General features: G+C 46.6%; 1 protein-coding gene across 6 annotated transcripts in view; it reads right to left on the bottom strand.

The window, feature by feature from the left end:
* Window positions 1-18,857, bottom strand: part of LOC124042212 (plakophilin-4-like) — a 119,150-nt gene that overhangs the window by 56,419 nt on the left and 43,874 nt on the right. For all 6 annotated transcript variants that reach the window (XM_046360630.1, XM_046360638.1, XM_046360643.1 and 3 more), the window contains 2 exons: window positions 11,435-11,547; window positions 2,824-2,858 (listed from right to left, as the gene is read on the bottom strand). In XM_046360630.1, coding sequence (XP_046216586.1) covers window positions 2,824-2,858; window positions 11,435-11,547 — 148 coding nt within the window. The remainder of the gene's footprint in view (window positions 1-2,823; window positions 2,859-11,434; window positions 11,548-18,857) is intronic.

Here is an 18,857-nt window from a genome sequence, read left to right as displayed (position 1 = left end):
ATGTAGTGTACACACTATGTTAAGTCACTTTGGATTTTTTTTTAAAAGTCTGCTAAATGGCAGTATACATATGGAGGAGCAGAAGGCAGTCCAATTGCAAGAGAGGGTAAATAGAAGTTAAAAGATTTCACTTCAGGGCAATAACATCAATTCCACCACATTCCTTTCACACTTGTGTAAATTCCAGAATTGTTCCTATTTGTTATCATTCTAAGACATTTGTTGTGCTCCTATTTTGCGGTGCCAGGACACTGATGAAAATCCTCCCTCGAAAAACGGTTTCCAAACTATAAAGTTTCCCCGGGTTCCGTCCCAAATGGCACCCTATTCCCTATGCAGTGCACTACTTTTCACCAGGGCCCCCATAGGGAGATATAGGGAATGGGGTGCGATTTGGTACACACGCCATGAGAGCAGCCAGTGAGGCGACGAGGAGGAACAATTACACCAGTAATCTCATAGGCTGCTGCCCAATGTTGCTCCGCAATCAACATCGAGTTAAGCGCGACAGGTGTGAATGAGCTCCGCTCCAACAGCTGGGACATTGGGACGCACGCGTTGGCATTGATCTGGAGGGAGGGGCCTTGTTGGCTGGCATACATGTATGGATGAGGAGGGAGGCTGGATTTCACAGAGAACGAGACCTCTGTTGTGGCTGTTTGCACAGACCTGTTAACACCGACGCCTCGCTGGTTTGACGGCCTGGCGGCTTGTGCTCCCACTTGTGTCTCAGCCACCCGTTTCTTTGCCAGGGGTCCACCGTCTCTGTTCGACGCCGCCGCCGCCTCTAGGGGTACGGATTGGCTGCAACTACGGTACCTCAGTCAATTCTGCTGCTGCCGTTATTATGGCGGATTTTAAATTACCTCTATTTCACTGTGCGCTGCGAGGCGGACACTTACATTTTTCAAAAGGCCACGCTCGCCGCGTGACTGAATTCCATGGCGGAAAACGTCATAAAAGAGGAGGATAAAAAGGAAATGGCTAAAAGCAGAATTCACAGGACAACAACGGGAGATGATCTGATAGGGGTGTCGCTTCTGCCCATAACAGCAGCTGTATTCCCCACAAAAACAGCCCAGCGGGCCAAGGTCTATTCCACGTTGGGTCCAACGTGGGTTAAAACGCCATGGAAACAGCGTTGATTCAACCGGTCTGTGTCCTGTGCGACGCTTCACCCCCCCCCCCCTTCCCGCTCCACTCAGCATATTAGGAGGAACCTTTCAGACAGTGAACCTTTCTGACATTTTATTTGTCATTTCTGCCCTCAGGGCATCTTTACTGAACCTGTTTGAGAAATGAGACTGTACGCAATGAAAGAGTGTTACATCCCTCCGACCCCTCCCCCTGAATCATGGGATTAAAGTGTGCATCCGTCACAAAGGGCTCAAGGATAAAAGTAGTACAGGTTATTAGGGAAGTAGGGTGACATTCGGGACACAACCTGTGACTGTGCCGCCCCAGTGTTTGAGGTGAACGAAAGCCTATCGCCACAGTAACACTTCCTACTTTAATTGACAGCCTGGCGACTGGCGAATGGGACGTGAGCCCGGGAGGGTAATAAGCAGCCCAGCCAGACATAGTCATTATCCTCTACAGCAGCACACTGCAGCTCATTCCACTGCAATCACACTCTCTCACCCATAACACTTTGCGTCTGCGTCCCAAATTCCCTATATAGTGCACCACTTTTGACCCGGGCCCAGAGAGCCCCCCGTAGGGCTCTAGCCAAAAGCGGCGCACTATATTGGGAGTAGGGCGCCATTTGGGGCGCAGGCCTCCAACTTAACATAATGCAGGGTGGAGGAGTTCCAATCTAAGGAAGACAAAATAATACCCTGGTTATTAACTCACACCATTACGGCTAGACAGTTGATTAAAACACTGCAAACAACGGTCCTCTCCTCCTCCACACAGCCTGTCGCTCACTTAATATCAATAAACGTCAGCTATCATTTCTGCTTCACATTTGGATTAGAAAAACACATTACCGTTGGCTAACGACGATTTATCAACTACAACAAGGAATTCAATACTCATCCAAATAGCATGCGCCCCCAAATGGCACCCCTTTCCCTACACAGGGCACTACTTTTGACCAGAACCTTATGCATTCTATTCCAGAGAATAGGGTGCCATTTGAAACCCATGTGCTTGTTGTTATTGTATCCCTTTTCAGCAACAAACCGACTGGAGCGAGTGAAAAATTCAAAACCATACCGGGACAAGCTATATTAACATTCCCAGTGCATATGTACAATCGTAACCCCATAGGGTCCCTCTGACAAGATCCGCAATAAAAGATGAATGACGACCGCGCCGATTCACTTAGTTCCATTATAAGGCTAATAAGCCATGAAACACACGAGTAAAATGCACTTCATCAATTCCAGCAGCAGCGGCAATGTGTCTGGGGATCCGTTAAGTATGTGACAATAAAAACATCTATTTCTTTTTTTTGGGGGGGGGGGTCATCTCGGGGGAGTTGGAGAGGAGGGAAAGGGGGAAGGTATTCAGGTTTGAGAGGGTGGGATTAACGCGAGATAAGTATCGAATGTGAAATGTGCCAGAGGAGACTGTTATCAGTTCAGTCAGCAGCCGCACGACATACATTATCTATGGCATGGTATAATGGTATGCTTTTCAGTGTTTAAAAATAATACATGTGTCTCCATATGGTGATTGGTGACATGGGATGCAACCCAAACGGCACCTGATTCACAAGTGCACTACTTTTGGTGGAAAGTCGAGCACTATAAAGGGAATAGGGCGCCATTTGGAACAGTGGCACGGTGTAGGTAAGGAAAGAGGAGCAGTCCTTACCTGCAGATCTCCAGGGGAGAGACTTCTCAGACGAGCTGAAAGACAAAAACAGAGAGAAGGAGGAATTAGATAGGATTGACCACGTTCTGGTTCCAGATCTGGTCGGCGGTCCGCCAGTTGAGTATGTAGGGCCTATTCAATTGCGCTTTAGATAAACGTGTGTCTCAAATGGCACCCTATTCCCTATAGGGCCCATAGGACTCTGGTCAAAAGTAGTGCACTTATGTAAGACGACAGGGTGCCGTTTGGGACCTGCCCAAACATTCACTGTAAAGATGAAATGGAATGGCCCCTCTTAAGTGCAGACGCAATAATGGACCGGACGAAATATAGAAAGAAACAGAGAGAATTGTTATGGCAATGCAGAATATGCCTCCATATACATAAGAAGTGTACAACCAAAAAATGGAAATGAAATTCAAAATGGTTGTTTCTCTGATTCAGAGGGTTTGGTTAAATGCGGAAGACACATTTCAGTTGAATGCATTCAGTTGTACAACTGAAATAGAGACCACATTAGGCAGAACAGTTCGGGGGACAGACAGAAACACTGCTCGCTACATATCAGTAGTGGAATTGCAATTTACAGTAAGAGATGAACATGTCCCATGGCTCAAGGACTTCTCATTTACAGTAGAATAAATACGTTGATATTGCTAGGCATCCCCCTTTCCTCTCTAGCCTCTCTAGTTGTGATCTTTCCTGCCACGACAGACAGAGTACGAGTAGGATCATCCTTTCCCCTGAGGTTCCCTGATGTTTGCGGCGGTTATTTTTCATCCTCGTCGGTGCTTGAGAAACACACTTTGCGAATAAACGGAAAAGGTCAGGTTTGGCAATTCATCCTGGCTGAGGCTCTGAGGCTGTAGGGCAGCGCTGGTACAGTAAATAGAAAACATATTGATCTCGCGGCAAAACGGCAATACGCCGCCGAGGATAAAACACACAGACGGAAGGAAGCAGGCAAGCATGACTCGTGTACACACACACACCTGGACGCACAGGCATGGACAGACACACATACAGATGGATGCAGATAGAACAGACATGCGCTCACACGTACACACTCACACACATCTGACCGCTCTGATTTACTGCATGTTGAGCGTACACATATTTCTCAGCGATAGAGCTGCAGTTGTCTCCCAGGAATAATGAGGTATAAAAGCTTGGCGGCCGGAGAGAAGGTCCATTTTAAAAACACATCATGGCCCTCAGACAAACCCCAAGGCTTGAGTCTCAAATGGTACCCTATTCCCTGTGTAGTGCACTACTTCTGTCCAGAGCCTGCTGGGAAAGCAGAGCCAAATGGATCTATAGGCAGGGAGTGTGATGGATGGCGGGGTCATTCGTGCCTGTTCCTGGATCAGTGGGAAGGTGAGCAGGCAGGCAGCTCAAACTCTGCTGTGAATCCCAAATGGCACCCTATCCCCTATATTGACCACTACCTTGGACCCAGACCTCACTTGCCTGGTCAAAAGTAGTGCACTATGTAGGGAATAGGGTGCCATTTGGGATGAACTCTCTGTCTGGGAGAGGAAATGTGATTCATTCTTCTCGTCAATGAGAGCGGCCATAACACCAGGCCCTGAGCGGCTCCCCTATTGCAAACCTCAGCCACTTCAAACTGATTTTAAGGGAAGACCCCTCAGAGCACAGAAGAACTAAACTAAAACACACTGTAAAAAAGGTTGATCTACCTGATCTACCTGGACCCAGGCAGCTTCAATTACATGAGAAAATTATCTTTAGTGAAAAGAACATTGTGGTAATTTCTAAAGAGTCAAAGAGAAGAATTGTTTGAGCGCTGGACCTTTAAGCAGGGTTCCCGCCCCTGTGCATTCAAATGAAATATCTTAGCGGGTCATTATTGCCATGACCCTGCTGCTGCCGTTCGCTCGCTGGATCTTACCATTCGAGGGGATGTTAAATGAGCTTCTAGAATAAGGGGAGGGCGATCGGCATGCCAACGAGACGCGGGCAATTAAAAGAGGAAGCGAGGAGAGGTATGCTCCATTGAGCCATGGCAGATGAAGTGGCATAGGCTGCGTTCCATATGCCACTCTATTTCCTTTAAAAGAGCACTACTTTTGAACAGGGTCAAAAGTAGCGCACTATATAGGGAATAGGGTCCCATTTGGGATGCGGACCCAAACTCCTGCTACCATCATACCCAGACCCATCTCACAGTCACAGCCACCTGGGTGGGCGGAGCGAGACCCAGGCAGTAAACTACTGATACTCATAAACATTACAAGCAAACCCATCCCTGACAGGAAGAAGAGCAGCGCCATGGTCCCGCCCCACCGCCGTCGTTATCGTTTTTGATAACGGCGGATAATCAAGCTCATAATCATATCACTCTGGAGGTAGGCTACAAAGGGGAAGGGTTTACGTCTTCCATTCCAGTGTAGGGTGAAATTTCCCCCTAGACAATGATCTTGGGTCAGTTTATCATTTCCCCCACTAATGGTTAAGCTTAGGGTTGGAGGAAGGGAAGCTGATCCTAGATCTGTATCTGGAGCTTCCATTCCCCGGGTGGGAGGTCTCCTCATCAGTCTCAACCCACTCAGAAAGTCTCACTGATCAAGTCGTACCAGCCCAGATGACTGATATGAAGGACTGCTGCTGTCCTGGAGGTGTAATGAAATTGAATGAGCCTCATCAGAACACTTGAGCATGATGTCACCTCTATTGATGGGCTGGATGGCCTATTGAGAAAAAACACTTCCATGAGAAAAATCTCTTCCATTATAATAGGGATGTAGAGGAGATGCTGGGTCTGTGTTGATCCCAGAGTGGGACGCCAACGACTCTCTCTCGCCCAGACGAATGATGATGATGGCTTAGCCCTGTAGGCTGCTTCACAACACACAGGGAGCTGGAAGCGCAACCCAGCCCTCCTCAGTACAGTACAGGAAGCATTACCCAGCCCTACTCAGTACAGTACAGGAAGCATTACTCAGCCCTCCTCAGTACAGTACAGGAAGTATTACCCAGCCCTACTCAGTACAGTACAGGAAGCATTACTCAGCCCTCCTCAGTACAGTACAGGAAGTATTACCCAGCCCTCCTCAGTACAGTACAGGAAGAATTACCCAGCCCTCCTCAGTACAATACAGGAAGCATTACCCAGCCCTCCTCAGTACAGTACAGGAAGCATTTCCCAGCCCTCCTCAGTACAGTACAGGAAGCATTACCCAGCCCTCCTCAGTACAGTACAGGAAGCATTACCCAGCCCTCCTCAGTACAGTAGAGGAAGCGTTACCCAGCCCTCCTCAGTACAGTACAGGAAGTGTTACCCAGCCCTCCTCAGTACAGTACAAGAAGCATTTCCCAACCCTCCTCAGTACAGTACAGGAAGTGTTACCCAGCCCTCCTCAGTACAGTTGAGGGAGCGTTACCCAGCCCTCCTCAGTACAGTACAGGAAGCGTTACCCAGCCCTCCTCAGTACAGTAGAGGAAGCGTTACCCAGCCCTCCTCAGTACAGTTGAGGGAGCGTTACCCAGCCCTCCTCAGTACAGTACAGGAAGCGTTACCCAGCCCTCCTCAGTACAGTTGAGGGAGCGTTACCCAGCCCTCCTCAGTACAGTACAGGAAGCATTACCCAGCCCTCCTCAGTACAGTTGAGGGAGCGTTACCCAGCCTTCCTCAGCACAGGAGAGGAAGCGTTACCCAGCCCTCCTCAGTACCGTACAGGAAGCATTACCCAGCCCTCCTCAGTACAGTACAGGAAGCATTTCCCAACCCTCCTCAGTACAGTACAGGAAGTATTACCCAGCCCTCCTCAGTACAGTACAGGAAGCATTTCCCAACCCTCCTCAGTACAGTACAGGAAGCATTACCCAGCCCTCCTCAGTACAGTACAGGAAGCATTACCCAGCCCTCCTCAGTACAGTACAGGAAGCATTTCCCAACCCTCCTCAGTACAGTACAGGAAGCATTACCCAGCCCTCCTCAGTACAGTACAGGGAGCGTTACCCAGCCCTCCTCAGTACAGTAGAGGAAGCGTTACCCAGCCCTCCTCAGTACAAGTCATCAATCATCAATAACGTTTTTCCTTGTCATCAATAAAATGTTTTTCATGATTATTGTATTCATTATTATTATTTAATTTAATATGTGCTCCGTGTCTCTGATATCGCTCTCCACCTTGTTAGTTTGTTGTAATTCTCCATTTAAGAAAACAACCCCTTCCTACAATGACACCACATTCAGGAAGCTTCGACATTTCTTTGGTGGGAAAACAATAGTGCAAAGGTAAATAAATATAAATACTCAGTTGGATCTATTTGGATCTATTTCGTGTTGCCTGTCTGTATGTCACACTCATACATTTCCATCCTGTTACGCTAAACGATACAGTAAATTAGCCACGTTTCGAAATGTAAAAAATATGTTTGATAGAGAAGTTAAACTCATGTTCAAGTGTTCACCATTAAGCTTGCTCAATCTCGCTCACTCGCTATGGCTCATTTAGGCTCCACTTTTCCACCCTGTTAGGATTATGCACCTAATAGGTTGTAAAATGAACATAAAAATGTCTGAGCTTGACCAATATGTTTTTCTGACAGTGACATGTCCTTTTCTGACAGAATACAACAACAAACATCTATGTATATACACTAATATATATACTCCCCCCCCCAACAAAAAAAAAGTGAATAGGTCCATAAGGCACCGCAGTCAGTACAGTGCAGGCAGCACCACACAACTCTCTGGCCACCAGGCTATCCTGGACATAATATGACCTCCCCAAAGCCCATTACTCTTGTTAGGGTCGCCAAAAGGCCACAACCTCTTCCAACTACCCATGGCCATCACATGATTGGAATTCATTGTGTAGAAGTGACCGGGTTGAAAATAACCCCGTAAAACCACACCCTGTTATGATGTAGGCCTTTACTGATTGTGAGAGCTGAGAATATGACCAGAGGAAATTTCCCCTGTCCTGTAGGGAGAAAATGGTACTTGTACCTTGCTAACGTCAACAAATGGGATCAATATCATGACTAGATCCACTCTCATCGAGGCTGCAGAAGCCTCTTGTGGAGGAAATAGCAGCAAATAGCCCGGTTGCCAATTTTTACAACAATTTCCCCTGTAGGACAGCCTTTGTTTGAAGACTCTCTGGCCACGCCTCTATCTGCAGCTCGCTGAGCCCTGAGAGCTGTAATGGACACTCACACTGAGTGCTGCTATTGGACGAGGAGATGCCTCATGTGAGGACCTCGGGGTTATTACTAGTCACGAAAGGAGCTTTCATGAATCTGGGTACACTCTACTTTCAAGAGCGGAAGCACTATACCCACATAGAACTATACTGGCAACGGGCGAGCCACAAAGAGACAGCATTTCATCGACATAACACATTGTGTCCACTGGGTGTGTCTGAAATTGCACCCTACTCCCTACGGTCAAAAGTAGTGTACTACATGGAGTATCATTTCAGACGCGGACAGTGTCCCACACAACCCGACATGCCTTTTCCATTAGTCAAGACACCAGACTGATAAGAATCTTCTCACAGCAGCACGGTGCATCCCTGACTGACTTGACTTAATAAAAGCTGCGATATGCATAAACCAACAGAGAACCCCGGTGTTAATAGGAGCCACTAAAATGTGTCCATTAAGCAATTTCCCCTCAAAAGTCACAGGCCATTAACCTCCTCTCTTATTTTCCCCAGCAGCATTTCACAATTAACATTCCTACTCAACAGCACATCATCACGTTCTTCAAACAGCAACACCAAAGAGGTAAAAAAAAGTAATTCGCTGTTATCCAATGCTGCATAGGTGGATTACTTCAAACCAGATCTTCCAATTAGATATAGGACACGTCACCAATGGCACCCTATTCCGTATATAGTGCACTACTTTTGACCAGCGCGTCGTCAAAAGTAACGCACTATTTAGCCGAACAGGGTCTCATTTAGGACGTAAAAAACCTAAACAGTTTCTTAAATAAATCCAGCAACACAAGATGACGCCCATATAGCATCTCAACGTGAGCATGCAGTGAGGAGAGTTAGCCAGACATCGGAAAAGCTCAGCGATTTGAACGTAAACAGTAGCCTAGCCGATATGTAAGCCTTTATTACTGTATGTTTGATTTCCCGGTGGTACAATTTATTTTGCTGATACTTTGGTCAAGTAAAGCAGAAATGGACCCGGTTTGTTGAAACGTCATATTTGATTAGTCTATCTTGCGATTGTTTGTTCTCTCTCGTTATTACTGTACCAGCTATGTTTTTATTTAGGCTAATTGCAAACAACTTTCTGAGATGGAACTTCGTTAGGCCTGTAGATTAACTTAATGGTTGATCATTAGAGTAGGCTGTGCCTAGGCCGACAAGTAACATTCAAATCGAATGGGTAACGGGGAGGAAAAGGAAATGACGATTTTCAAACAAACCAGGAGAGGAAAGAAAACGACGTTAGGCCCTATCTGACATTTTGCACATCTTTGGTGCTTTCCGCTCTTTCTACAATCTACAGTGCTTTGCATAACTATTCACCCCCTTCCCTTTTCGACATTTCCACATTTTATTGTGTTACCCGTCATTAAAATGGATTTAATGTCTGTCACTGATCTACAGAAAAAAAAGTCTAATGTTCAAGTGAGACATTTTTTTTCAAGCATATTTTTCAAAGTTATTTACAAATAAAAAACGTTAGTCTTGATTGTGTAAGTACTCACACCCTTTGCTGTGACACCACTAAATGAACTCTGGTGCAACCGATTACCTTCAAAAGTCACACCATTAGTTGGAGTCCCCCTGTGTGCAACTAAAGTGTCATGTGATCTCAGATTAAATACACCTTTTTCTGGAAAGCCCCAGAGTTTATTAGAGAGCATATCTCAACAAACAACATCATTAAGTGCAAGGAGCTAACAAAACAACACTAGGATAAAGTTCTGGAGTGGCACCAATTGGGGCTCGGTTCTAAAAAAAAAACATCCCAAACGTTGAACATCCCCCTGAGCAGCGTTAAATCCATCTCTTTTTTTAATGGAAAGAATATGATACAAGGACGTCCACCAAACCTCAGTGACATAGTTTGTGACACCGCGATGTCCTCACCATCAACCATGGCTGTCAAACATCATCGATAGACGACGCGATCCCAAAATCGCCCCAACCCTATTGGCTAACATGATTAATGAAGCCTCTCATGGACATATTTGTGTTTGGTGGTCCGTGAGGCGGATCAGCACGCCGTTTTGACTGAATACTTCCTCTAGCTCAGGCAGCAACCCAAGGGCTGCTAGCAATAACCTATACAGTACAGTAGCACTTTACCAAAGGCTCATTTATACGCAACACAAAATGCCTAGCAAAAATACGTGTGCATCGGCGCAATTTGTAAATCGACGCAAGATCAACATTTTGTTCAGTTATATTGCGTTCTTCGTGCGATATAAATGAGGCCCGAGCAGTGAACACCCAGCCGTTTCTCCCTGGTTGCATTCCAAACATTTAAAAGACACACCCTCATCCCTCAAATGAAGTGGACACTTCTGATGACGGATCAGGACGTCTGAGGAGTTGACACTTTCAGGGCGAGGGGCGAGGGAAGAATGAATGAATTTGAAATGGACCGCTCTTGCCCGGGAATGTGTCACTCGTTCATCCCACGGTTGTGTTTTATGTCACCATGGAACTATTGTGTGCCTTACATGCGCTACAGTCAATTATGATTGCATTTCATATCTTGGCTAGAAGACAACGCATGCGCAGACATCGAATGTTAGCCGTCCTGCTATATCAGGTCAAATCGAAAATGACAATGTATAAGTGTCAGGGGTAAAGTGTTGCGCAAGCTAACGTTTCCAAAAAGCTAACCAAACAAAAACATCCTTACTTTTATGATACGTGTTTGAGCCGTCATGTTCATTAGTAGCACAATTTCTAACTTATTTACACTCGTTTAAAAAAAAAACTTACACTTGTATGTTGACTTCTCCAAATGAATGTTGGTTTTAAGTATTGGCTGACTTTTCTTAGCGGATGTAGAATCATCGCCAATTGAATTATTGGGGCGTTTCAGAACATTTCTATTTTGTTTTATTGAAACTTTATTTAACTCGGCCAGTCAGTTAAGAACATAATCGTACACTCGGAAACTCGATCAAAAACGAGGGCCCAGGGGCTTACACTGCCAACTTCCCTCGCTTGGCTAAACAGCAACAAATATGGCCGCGGGGATTCCCCCAAGGGCACAAGGCGAAGGTGTGTCTTTTGTGATTTTGAAAAGCAGCCCATGTTACTGTCCACATCAACCATTTTTCAATATCTGCTACCATAGACAACATACTGTGTGTGTTTGTTTTCCGACAGCAATGTCATGGCTCGTCAAACTGAAAGGTGAATTGATGCGAACGTCTAGGATGACGCCGCCATCTCTGTTCCATATACACAGTCCAGTTAGACGTCAATTCACCGCCACTGTATTCCTGTGCCAAGATGCTAAACTACGGCCCACTGCTGCGACTGAGGAAGTAGCTACGTGCCAAGCTATGACCAGCATGTAGGCTCTGTGAGTGTGTGTGCTTTCATGCACGCATGTGTATGTGTGTATATATGCATGTGTGTGTGCTCATTACCTGCCGCTAGCAGTGTCTGGCGATTCGGCCCCAAGTCTGCATCTTTCCAGCTGATTGGCCACAATCTGTCTCTCTACCTCCAGCTCCCTGGTCAGCCTCTCAAACTGGAGCTCCTGCAGAAGGACAGTAAAGACAAGACAGAGACAGGAACACAAGGTCAGAGATGCCATGCCTTACAGAATGGCTCCCTTGTAAAACAGGTATTCCGGTCTGAGTGGGATTTCCTGGTTCAATAAAAGGTTCAATGAAACTACACGGATGAAGGTGATGCCGACGAGGAGGAAGGATAACAGTTTGACAGCTCTGAGGAACAGACGCGTGTACAGACGCAGCGCCATAGAGGACGTACAAAAACACCACACACACACACACACACACACACACACACACACACACACACACACACACACACACACACACACACACACACACACACACACACACACACACACACACACACACACACACACACACACACACACACACACACACACACACACACACACACACGCACAGTCCCACATGTGCATCACAATGCACAGCCCACACACAGATATTGAAGTACCACTTTTTTGCCTGGGCAAAAAACAGAGTTATTCAGCCTTGCTTCTACTAGCTTGTCCGCAGGGAGCAATGCAGGAAGCAGCATCTGACTTTTCTAATTATCGAACCCCAGTGAGGCTGCCTGCCTAGGGTTCTACCTGGGCTCTCTTTCTCTGTGTCTCAGCCTGGCTTCACGCACTGCAGCATGTCACAGGAAGAGAGCCTCACATATACAAGCGCGCAGACACACAGTACACTACTAGACCTACATGTATACATAACACACACACACACACACACACACACACACACACACACACACACACACACACACACACACACACACACACACACACACACACACACACACACACACACACACACACACACACACACACACACACACACACACACACACACACACACACACACACACACACACACACACACACACAGACATCCCGGGACTCAGTCTGTTTCTCTCTCTCTTTCTCTCATGTACACAGACCCATTCCCACTCACCTTAATAGGCGATAATCTAGCTAGACTAGCTCTCTCTCTCTCTCCCCAGCCCAGCTGTAGCCCCTTCCATATAACTGTAGCCAGTCACAGCCATCTACTCCTCCAGAGGAAGTAAGCCACTGTCCCGGTGGCTTCAGGCTGCCCACGCTTCACGCCTCATCTCCACCACCCCTCTTTAACTTCTGGAGGTGCCACGAGAATGTCTCTCTTGACTGGAGACTCATTTGGCTCAGAAGAGAGCGTTAGCTAGTGCTCCCCCTCCCGCCCGCCCTCCCTCCTTCCCCTCCTCCTCCGCCTGCCTTGCATTGCCTTGTGCCCTCCCCTGGCTCAGTAGTGGCCATGTGCAGCCTGGCTGCTGCAGAGAGGGGAGAGGGGAGCTCTGCTAAGCCCTGCCGCTCCACACAGAGAGAGACAGAGACAGAGAAACAGGCCACGCTGCAGTTTCCTCAGGAAGTAGGAACATCTACACGGTGGCTCTGCTCCCGCCGCTAGCAGACACAGAACAGGGGATACTACTCCGGAACGGGGACTGAAACAGACCCCTCTGTAGAGTATATTACAGCCCTCTGTCCTGACAGGAAGACTGACACTGATATACTTAGAAGGAAATGATCAATAAATCCTTCGCGGCAGCCGCTTTAGAGACGTATAGAATAAACGAGGGACACTTATTTTCTGTTTCAAGAACCGAGAATATGTGTGCACATTTGTGAAACAAAACTATTGTATAGACATAGTCAACAAAGATAATAGCATAGAGAACATGTCAAGATCAAATCTCCTTATCGGTTTAGTCTGAGTCTTGCTATTCCAGGTTCTCGGGTTATTTCATCAAATATATATAAAAGTTCACGGTCTTCGAGACGATGGTATCATTTTAGTGACGTCTAGCAAAATATGCCCCCGGGTGATCTTGTAACTGCTCATCCGTCCGAATGAAGCTCAACGCCGCAATCTAACAGTGCTAGTGTACTGTGTGTGTGTGTGTGTGTGTGTGTGTGTGTGTGTGTGTGTGTGTGTGTGTGTGTGTGTGTGTGTGTGTGTGTGTGTGTGTGTGTGTGTGTGTGTGTGTGTGTGTGTGTGTGTGTGTGTGTGTGTGTGTGTGTGTGTGTGTGTGTGCAAACCCAACAGCTTGTACCTATCCCCATGCACTCTCGGCAGCACTGCAGCACTCACACCACATTACACCTACTATTAAACCTCTCTGATAGCGCATGAAGATCACTGATACGTGCACGTCTCTGCCCATTACACTTTCCTATGCATCCCTTCAAAGCGAGTGTGCAGTTTAACTGGCTACGCTGTCAAATCACTAGCGTGGGAGTATCTGTTTAGACTACAGCAGAGTAACAGGGTCTAAAAACAGATAAAGAGTGCTCTATCCTTTCAAACGTCCATAAAACCTCGGAACAAATAGACTTTGCAGTTCACGGTGTAGGCTAAGAGAGTTGTGGTCATCCTTTGGCATCACAGAGAAAAACAGACCGCCAGAATCCAAGAGTTAATATTGTGGTGCTAGAGAGTGTTGCGGTGTATCACAAAGTACATTTGAGAGCCCGATAGAAACACAGATAACGGTGTGCGTCCCAACTGGTACCCTATTCCCTATGTGCAGATGTAGGATCTTAATTGGAGCCAGTTTCCTACAGCAGGAAAATAATGTTGGGTTATAATTAACGGACATTTTTTCTTGAAGATTTGATACATTTTAGTTAGGGCAAATCAAGTCTGACAATTTAAAGTGGAAATTACAAACTTTAGAAGCCCTTTTAAACCTCGACAAGTTTGCATATCCTGCTGCGCAGGAAAATCTTCAGCAACTAAAGACTGGTCAAATGAGGATCCTACATCTGTACTGCACTACTTTTGACCAGATCCTATATAGGGAATAGGGTGCCATTTTGGATGGAAAGGGTGAACGACCTTTCCAGGAAGAAAATAACACATATAGGCTTTAGTTCCACAGCCTCTGCCCTTTCTCATTGGCTCACTGCAGAAAACACTTGTCACAGGATACAACACGATCCTATCATGGACCATGTATGACCAGAAAAACACTTTAAATCACACATTCTGGAAGATGTACATATGTTTGTGAGTAAACACAAAGAAATAGGTGTCTTATGTCATGAACATGGTTGGTTCACCATTTATTTGCCTTCTTCCGTTTGACTGTGCAGCCTTGAATGTCCGAAGGGCGGAAACCTGGTCTCAGAGCTACTAGATAATGCACAGCCAAGGGCAAACAGTGTTGCATCTTCTACTGAATAACTCCAATGCAGCAGGTTTCCATAGAATCCAGATTGTGTTTCTGATTAAACAGGGCAGAGAGGGGCATCTGCTGCTGCCATATGACTCTAAATGCTTGATCCCAGTTCCAAGCCTGTCCTACCCACGCTCTGTACCTCAAGCCTGTCCTACCCACGCTCTGTACCTCAAGCCTGTCCTACCCACGCTCTGTACCTCAAGCCTGTCCTACCCACGCTCTGTACCTCAAGCCTGTCCTACCCACGCTCTGTACCCCAAGCCTGTCCTACCCACGCTCTGTACACCAAGCCTGTCCTACCCACGCTCTGTACCTCAAGCATGTCCTACCCACGCTCTGTACCCCAAGCCTGTCCTACCCACGCTCTGTACCCCAAGCCTGTCCTACCCACGCTCTGTACCCCAAGCCTGTCCTACCCACGCTCTGTACCTCAAGCCTGTCCTACCCACGCTCTGTACCTCGAGCCTGTCCTACCCACGCTCTGTACCTCAAGCCTGTCCTACCCACGCTCTGTACCCCAAGCCTGTCCTACCCACGCTCTGTACACCAAGCCTGTCCTACCCACGCTCTGGACCCCAAGCCTATCCTACCCACGCTCTGTACCCCAAGCCTGTCCTACCCACGCTCTGTACCCCAAGCCTGACCTACCCACGCTCTGTAACCCAAGCCTGTCCTTCCCACGCTCTGTACCCCAAGCCTGACCTACCCACGCGCTGTACCCCAAGCCACCTACCCACGCTCTGTACCCCAAGCCTGTCCTACCCACGGTCTGTACCCCAAGCTTGTCCTACCCACGCTCTGTACCCCAAGCCTGTCCTACCCACGCTCTGTACCCCAAGCCCGCCTCCACTGTGGAACGCCTGCCTGCATGGAGGAGATTCAGAGCTTCCTGTACGAAGCAGAGCTAGCTAGCCTCTCCGTCTCCACCCTGCAGCAAACAATCCTCCCCTCTTGCATCTGCTAGTTTTTTTCCTCTCTCAGGTGGCCATCAATATTATTAAGACGTTGTCCTCAATGTCCCTCTCCTTGTCCTTTATTAGCCTATGTCGCAAAACAGAAAACATATTTTATGACTTTTACCTCTCTCTCATACATTTCAACAGGAATTTCCAGAGCATAGGTCATCACGAGCCGTATGAAGCCCGCGACAAATGTGGATCCAATACATTCATTATTATCTTCTCACACAAGGCTGTTACAGATGTAGGATCGTAATTTGATCACCCTTTTTGCAGGAGAACTTTACATTTAAATGTATAGTGTACCTGAGTTTTAAAAAGGCCTCTAAGGTTTGTAATTTCCACTTTGAAATTTAAGAATGGATTTTCTCTTATGAAACAAACGTACCAACCCCTACAAAAACGTCCATTAATTCACATTTCCTGGTGATGCAGGATTATTTTCCGGTGTAGCAAACTGGTTCAAATTAAGATCCTACACCTGTGCTTGTCGCTACAGGCGGCAACCTAATGAAACAAGAACAAAGACAACACAGCCTAAGTGGCGCGTCCATTACAGCCTCAAATAGACCGGCTCTGCTCTGGTCCCCATGTATAATTCATTGAGTTTGCAGAGTCGGCGAAACACAAAATGGGACACATCTATTCAGCTTAATGATGCGACGCGTCAGGACGAAGGCCGCTGTAACGACCATTAAACAAGGCCCGTGTTTATCTAGCCCATGTCAGCGGCGAGAGAGCCCCCCCCCCTTCGGCCCGTGCCAGGCTTAGTGGAAGGAGGGTTGGAGACAATGAAGGCTGGTCGTCCTGTACCAACATGCGCTTTGCTCTGCTTAAGCTCTGCTCATTGTTCGGCATGACAATGAGTGTCAGTCCTCGGGCCTATCTGCCCTGTCACCCAGCGCTGAATCAGATCCTGTCCCCCTCTGTCTCGGCCTGTCCTACTTCATAGGGCCTAGTACAAACCGATGACATACCACCACGCCCCGGGTTGCATGACCCCATGCAGAGGCATAAATGGACAGTGACTCTGGTAGACTCAGCTCAAAGCTTCAAGCCTTGGCCTCTACTCTACTCTGTCCTGTCGTGCAGCCTCAGCACAGCCTCTCACTCCACCTACAGGTCTACACTTGACATGATGGGCTGCGTCCTAAAATAGTCCCCTATTTTTTATTTTTTTGAACCTTTATTTATCCAGCAAATCCCATTGAGGGGTCCCTTTATAACTTTGAAGTGCACTACATTTAACACCGGCCATTTGGGATGCACTCGTGATAAGACAACGGAGGGCCTCTCGCAACATTTTTCCTAAAACCCCGTAAATGAGGTTTTCTCCGCTGAAAATGAAAGTGTACGAAATAGAACAAGTAGGAATTGAAGAGTTCGTTAGTTTAGGAAATACGTTCAACACCGCAATAAAGAATGAGAAAGACTGCAACAGTGGCATTGTAACTTCATACCAGAGAGGAAGAGAAGCAGACCAGTCTTTGGCCCTATAGGCCAGGCACAGTGAGGTCACGCCAACGTTATACAGGATCGACTGTGTCAGTGTATTTTTAGTAGCAGAGTCATACAGTATATAGAGGTATCGGGCTCTGATTAGAAGCTGTTGATCACTTCCACTCCAACAGGCTCTCCTCTCCTCATGGCCTGATTGGGCATGATTGAGCCATCATGTTCAGTGGGCAAGTTTGGGTGACCTTGGCTTAGCCGCCTTGGGCCAGAAGAAGCATGTTTTTTTTTGGAATGCTCGTTGTCGGCTCTCAAACATCAGCTCCGACGTAGTAATCACGCCCTTAAGACGAGATTAAAAATATCTCAGCCAGAGCATGCAAATGTAGTAGTAGATGTAATTTAACCAGATGCTTTTATCCAAAGGGACTTATAGTCAAGTGTGCATACATTGTACTTATGGGTAGTCCTGGGAATTGAAACCACTACCTTGGCATTACAAGAGCCATGCTCTACCAATTTAGCTGCAAAGGACCATATGAAAATATGAGGGGATAGTCTAGGTCCAGTGTTCAACAGTAGGCTCCTCATGTCCTGTCCCAGATGCGCACCAAGCATCCTCCTCCTCACACCACGTCACTGTTTGGTGGATCTTTTTTAACACTTTGTATTCCACTCTCCTTACATATCTATTGCACTCACAGTTAAAGTCAAAAAACTCGTTTTTCAACCACTCCACAAATTTCTTGTTAACAAACTTTAGTTTTGGCAAGTCGGTTAAGACATCTACTTTGTGCATGACACAAGTAATTTTTCCAACAATTGTTTTCAGACAGATTATTTCACTTATAATTCAATGTATCACAATTCCAGTGGGTCAGAAGTTTACATACACTAAGTTGACTGTGCCTTTAAACAGCTTGGAAAACTCCAGACAATTATGTCATGGCTTTAGAAGCTTCTGATAGGCTAATTTACATAATTTGAGTGAATTGGAGGTGTACCTGTGGATGTATTTCAAGGCCTACCTTCAAACACAGCGCCTCTTTGCTTGACATCATGGGAAAATCAAAAGAAATCAGCCAAGATCTCATTTAAAAAATTGAGACCTCCACAAGTCTGGTTCATCCGTGGGAGCAATTTCCAAACGCCTGAAGGTACTACGTTCATCTATACAAACAATAGTATGCAAGTATAAACATCATGGGACCATGCATCAATCATACTGCTCAGGAAGGAGATGCATTCTGTGTCCTAGAGATGAACGTACTTTGGTGCGAAATGGGCAAATCAATCCCAGAACAACAGCAAAGGACCTAGTGAAGATGCTGGAGGAAACAGGTTCAAAAGTATTAAAATCCACAGTAAAACGAGTCCTATATCGACATAACCTGAAAGGCCGCTCAGCAAGGAAGAAGCCACTGCTCCAAAACTGCCATTAAAAAAGCCAGACTACGGTTTGAAACTGCACATGGGGACAAAGATTGTACTTTTTGGAGAAATCTCTTCTGGTCTGATGAGACAAAAATAGAACTGTTTGGAGGAAAAAGGGGGAGACTTGCAAGCTGAAGAACACCATCCCAACCGTGAAGCACGGGGGTGGCAGCATCATGTTGTGGGGGTGCTTAGCTGCAGGAGGGACTGGTGCACTTCACAAAATAGATGGCATCATGAGGATGGA

The sequence above is a fragment of the Oncorhynchus gorbuscha genome, linkage group LG01 (genome assembly GCF_021184085.1).
Source record: "Oncorhynchus gorbuscha isolate QuinsamMale2020 ecotype Even-year linkage group LG01, OgorEven_v1.0, whole genome shotgun sequence".
Classification (NCBI taxonomy): domain Eukaryota; kingdom Metazoa; phylum Chordata; class Actinopteri; order Salmoniformes; family Salmonidae; genus Oncorhynchus; species Oncorhynchus gorbuscha.
The sequence above is the reverse complement of the archived record's forward strand: the minus strand, read 5'-3'. Positions and strand labels throughout refer to the sequence as shown.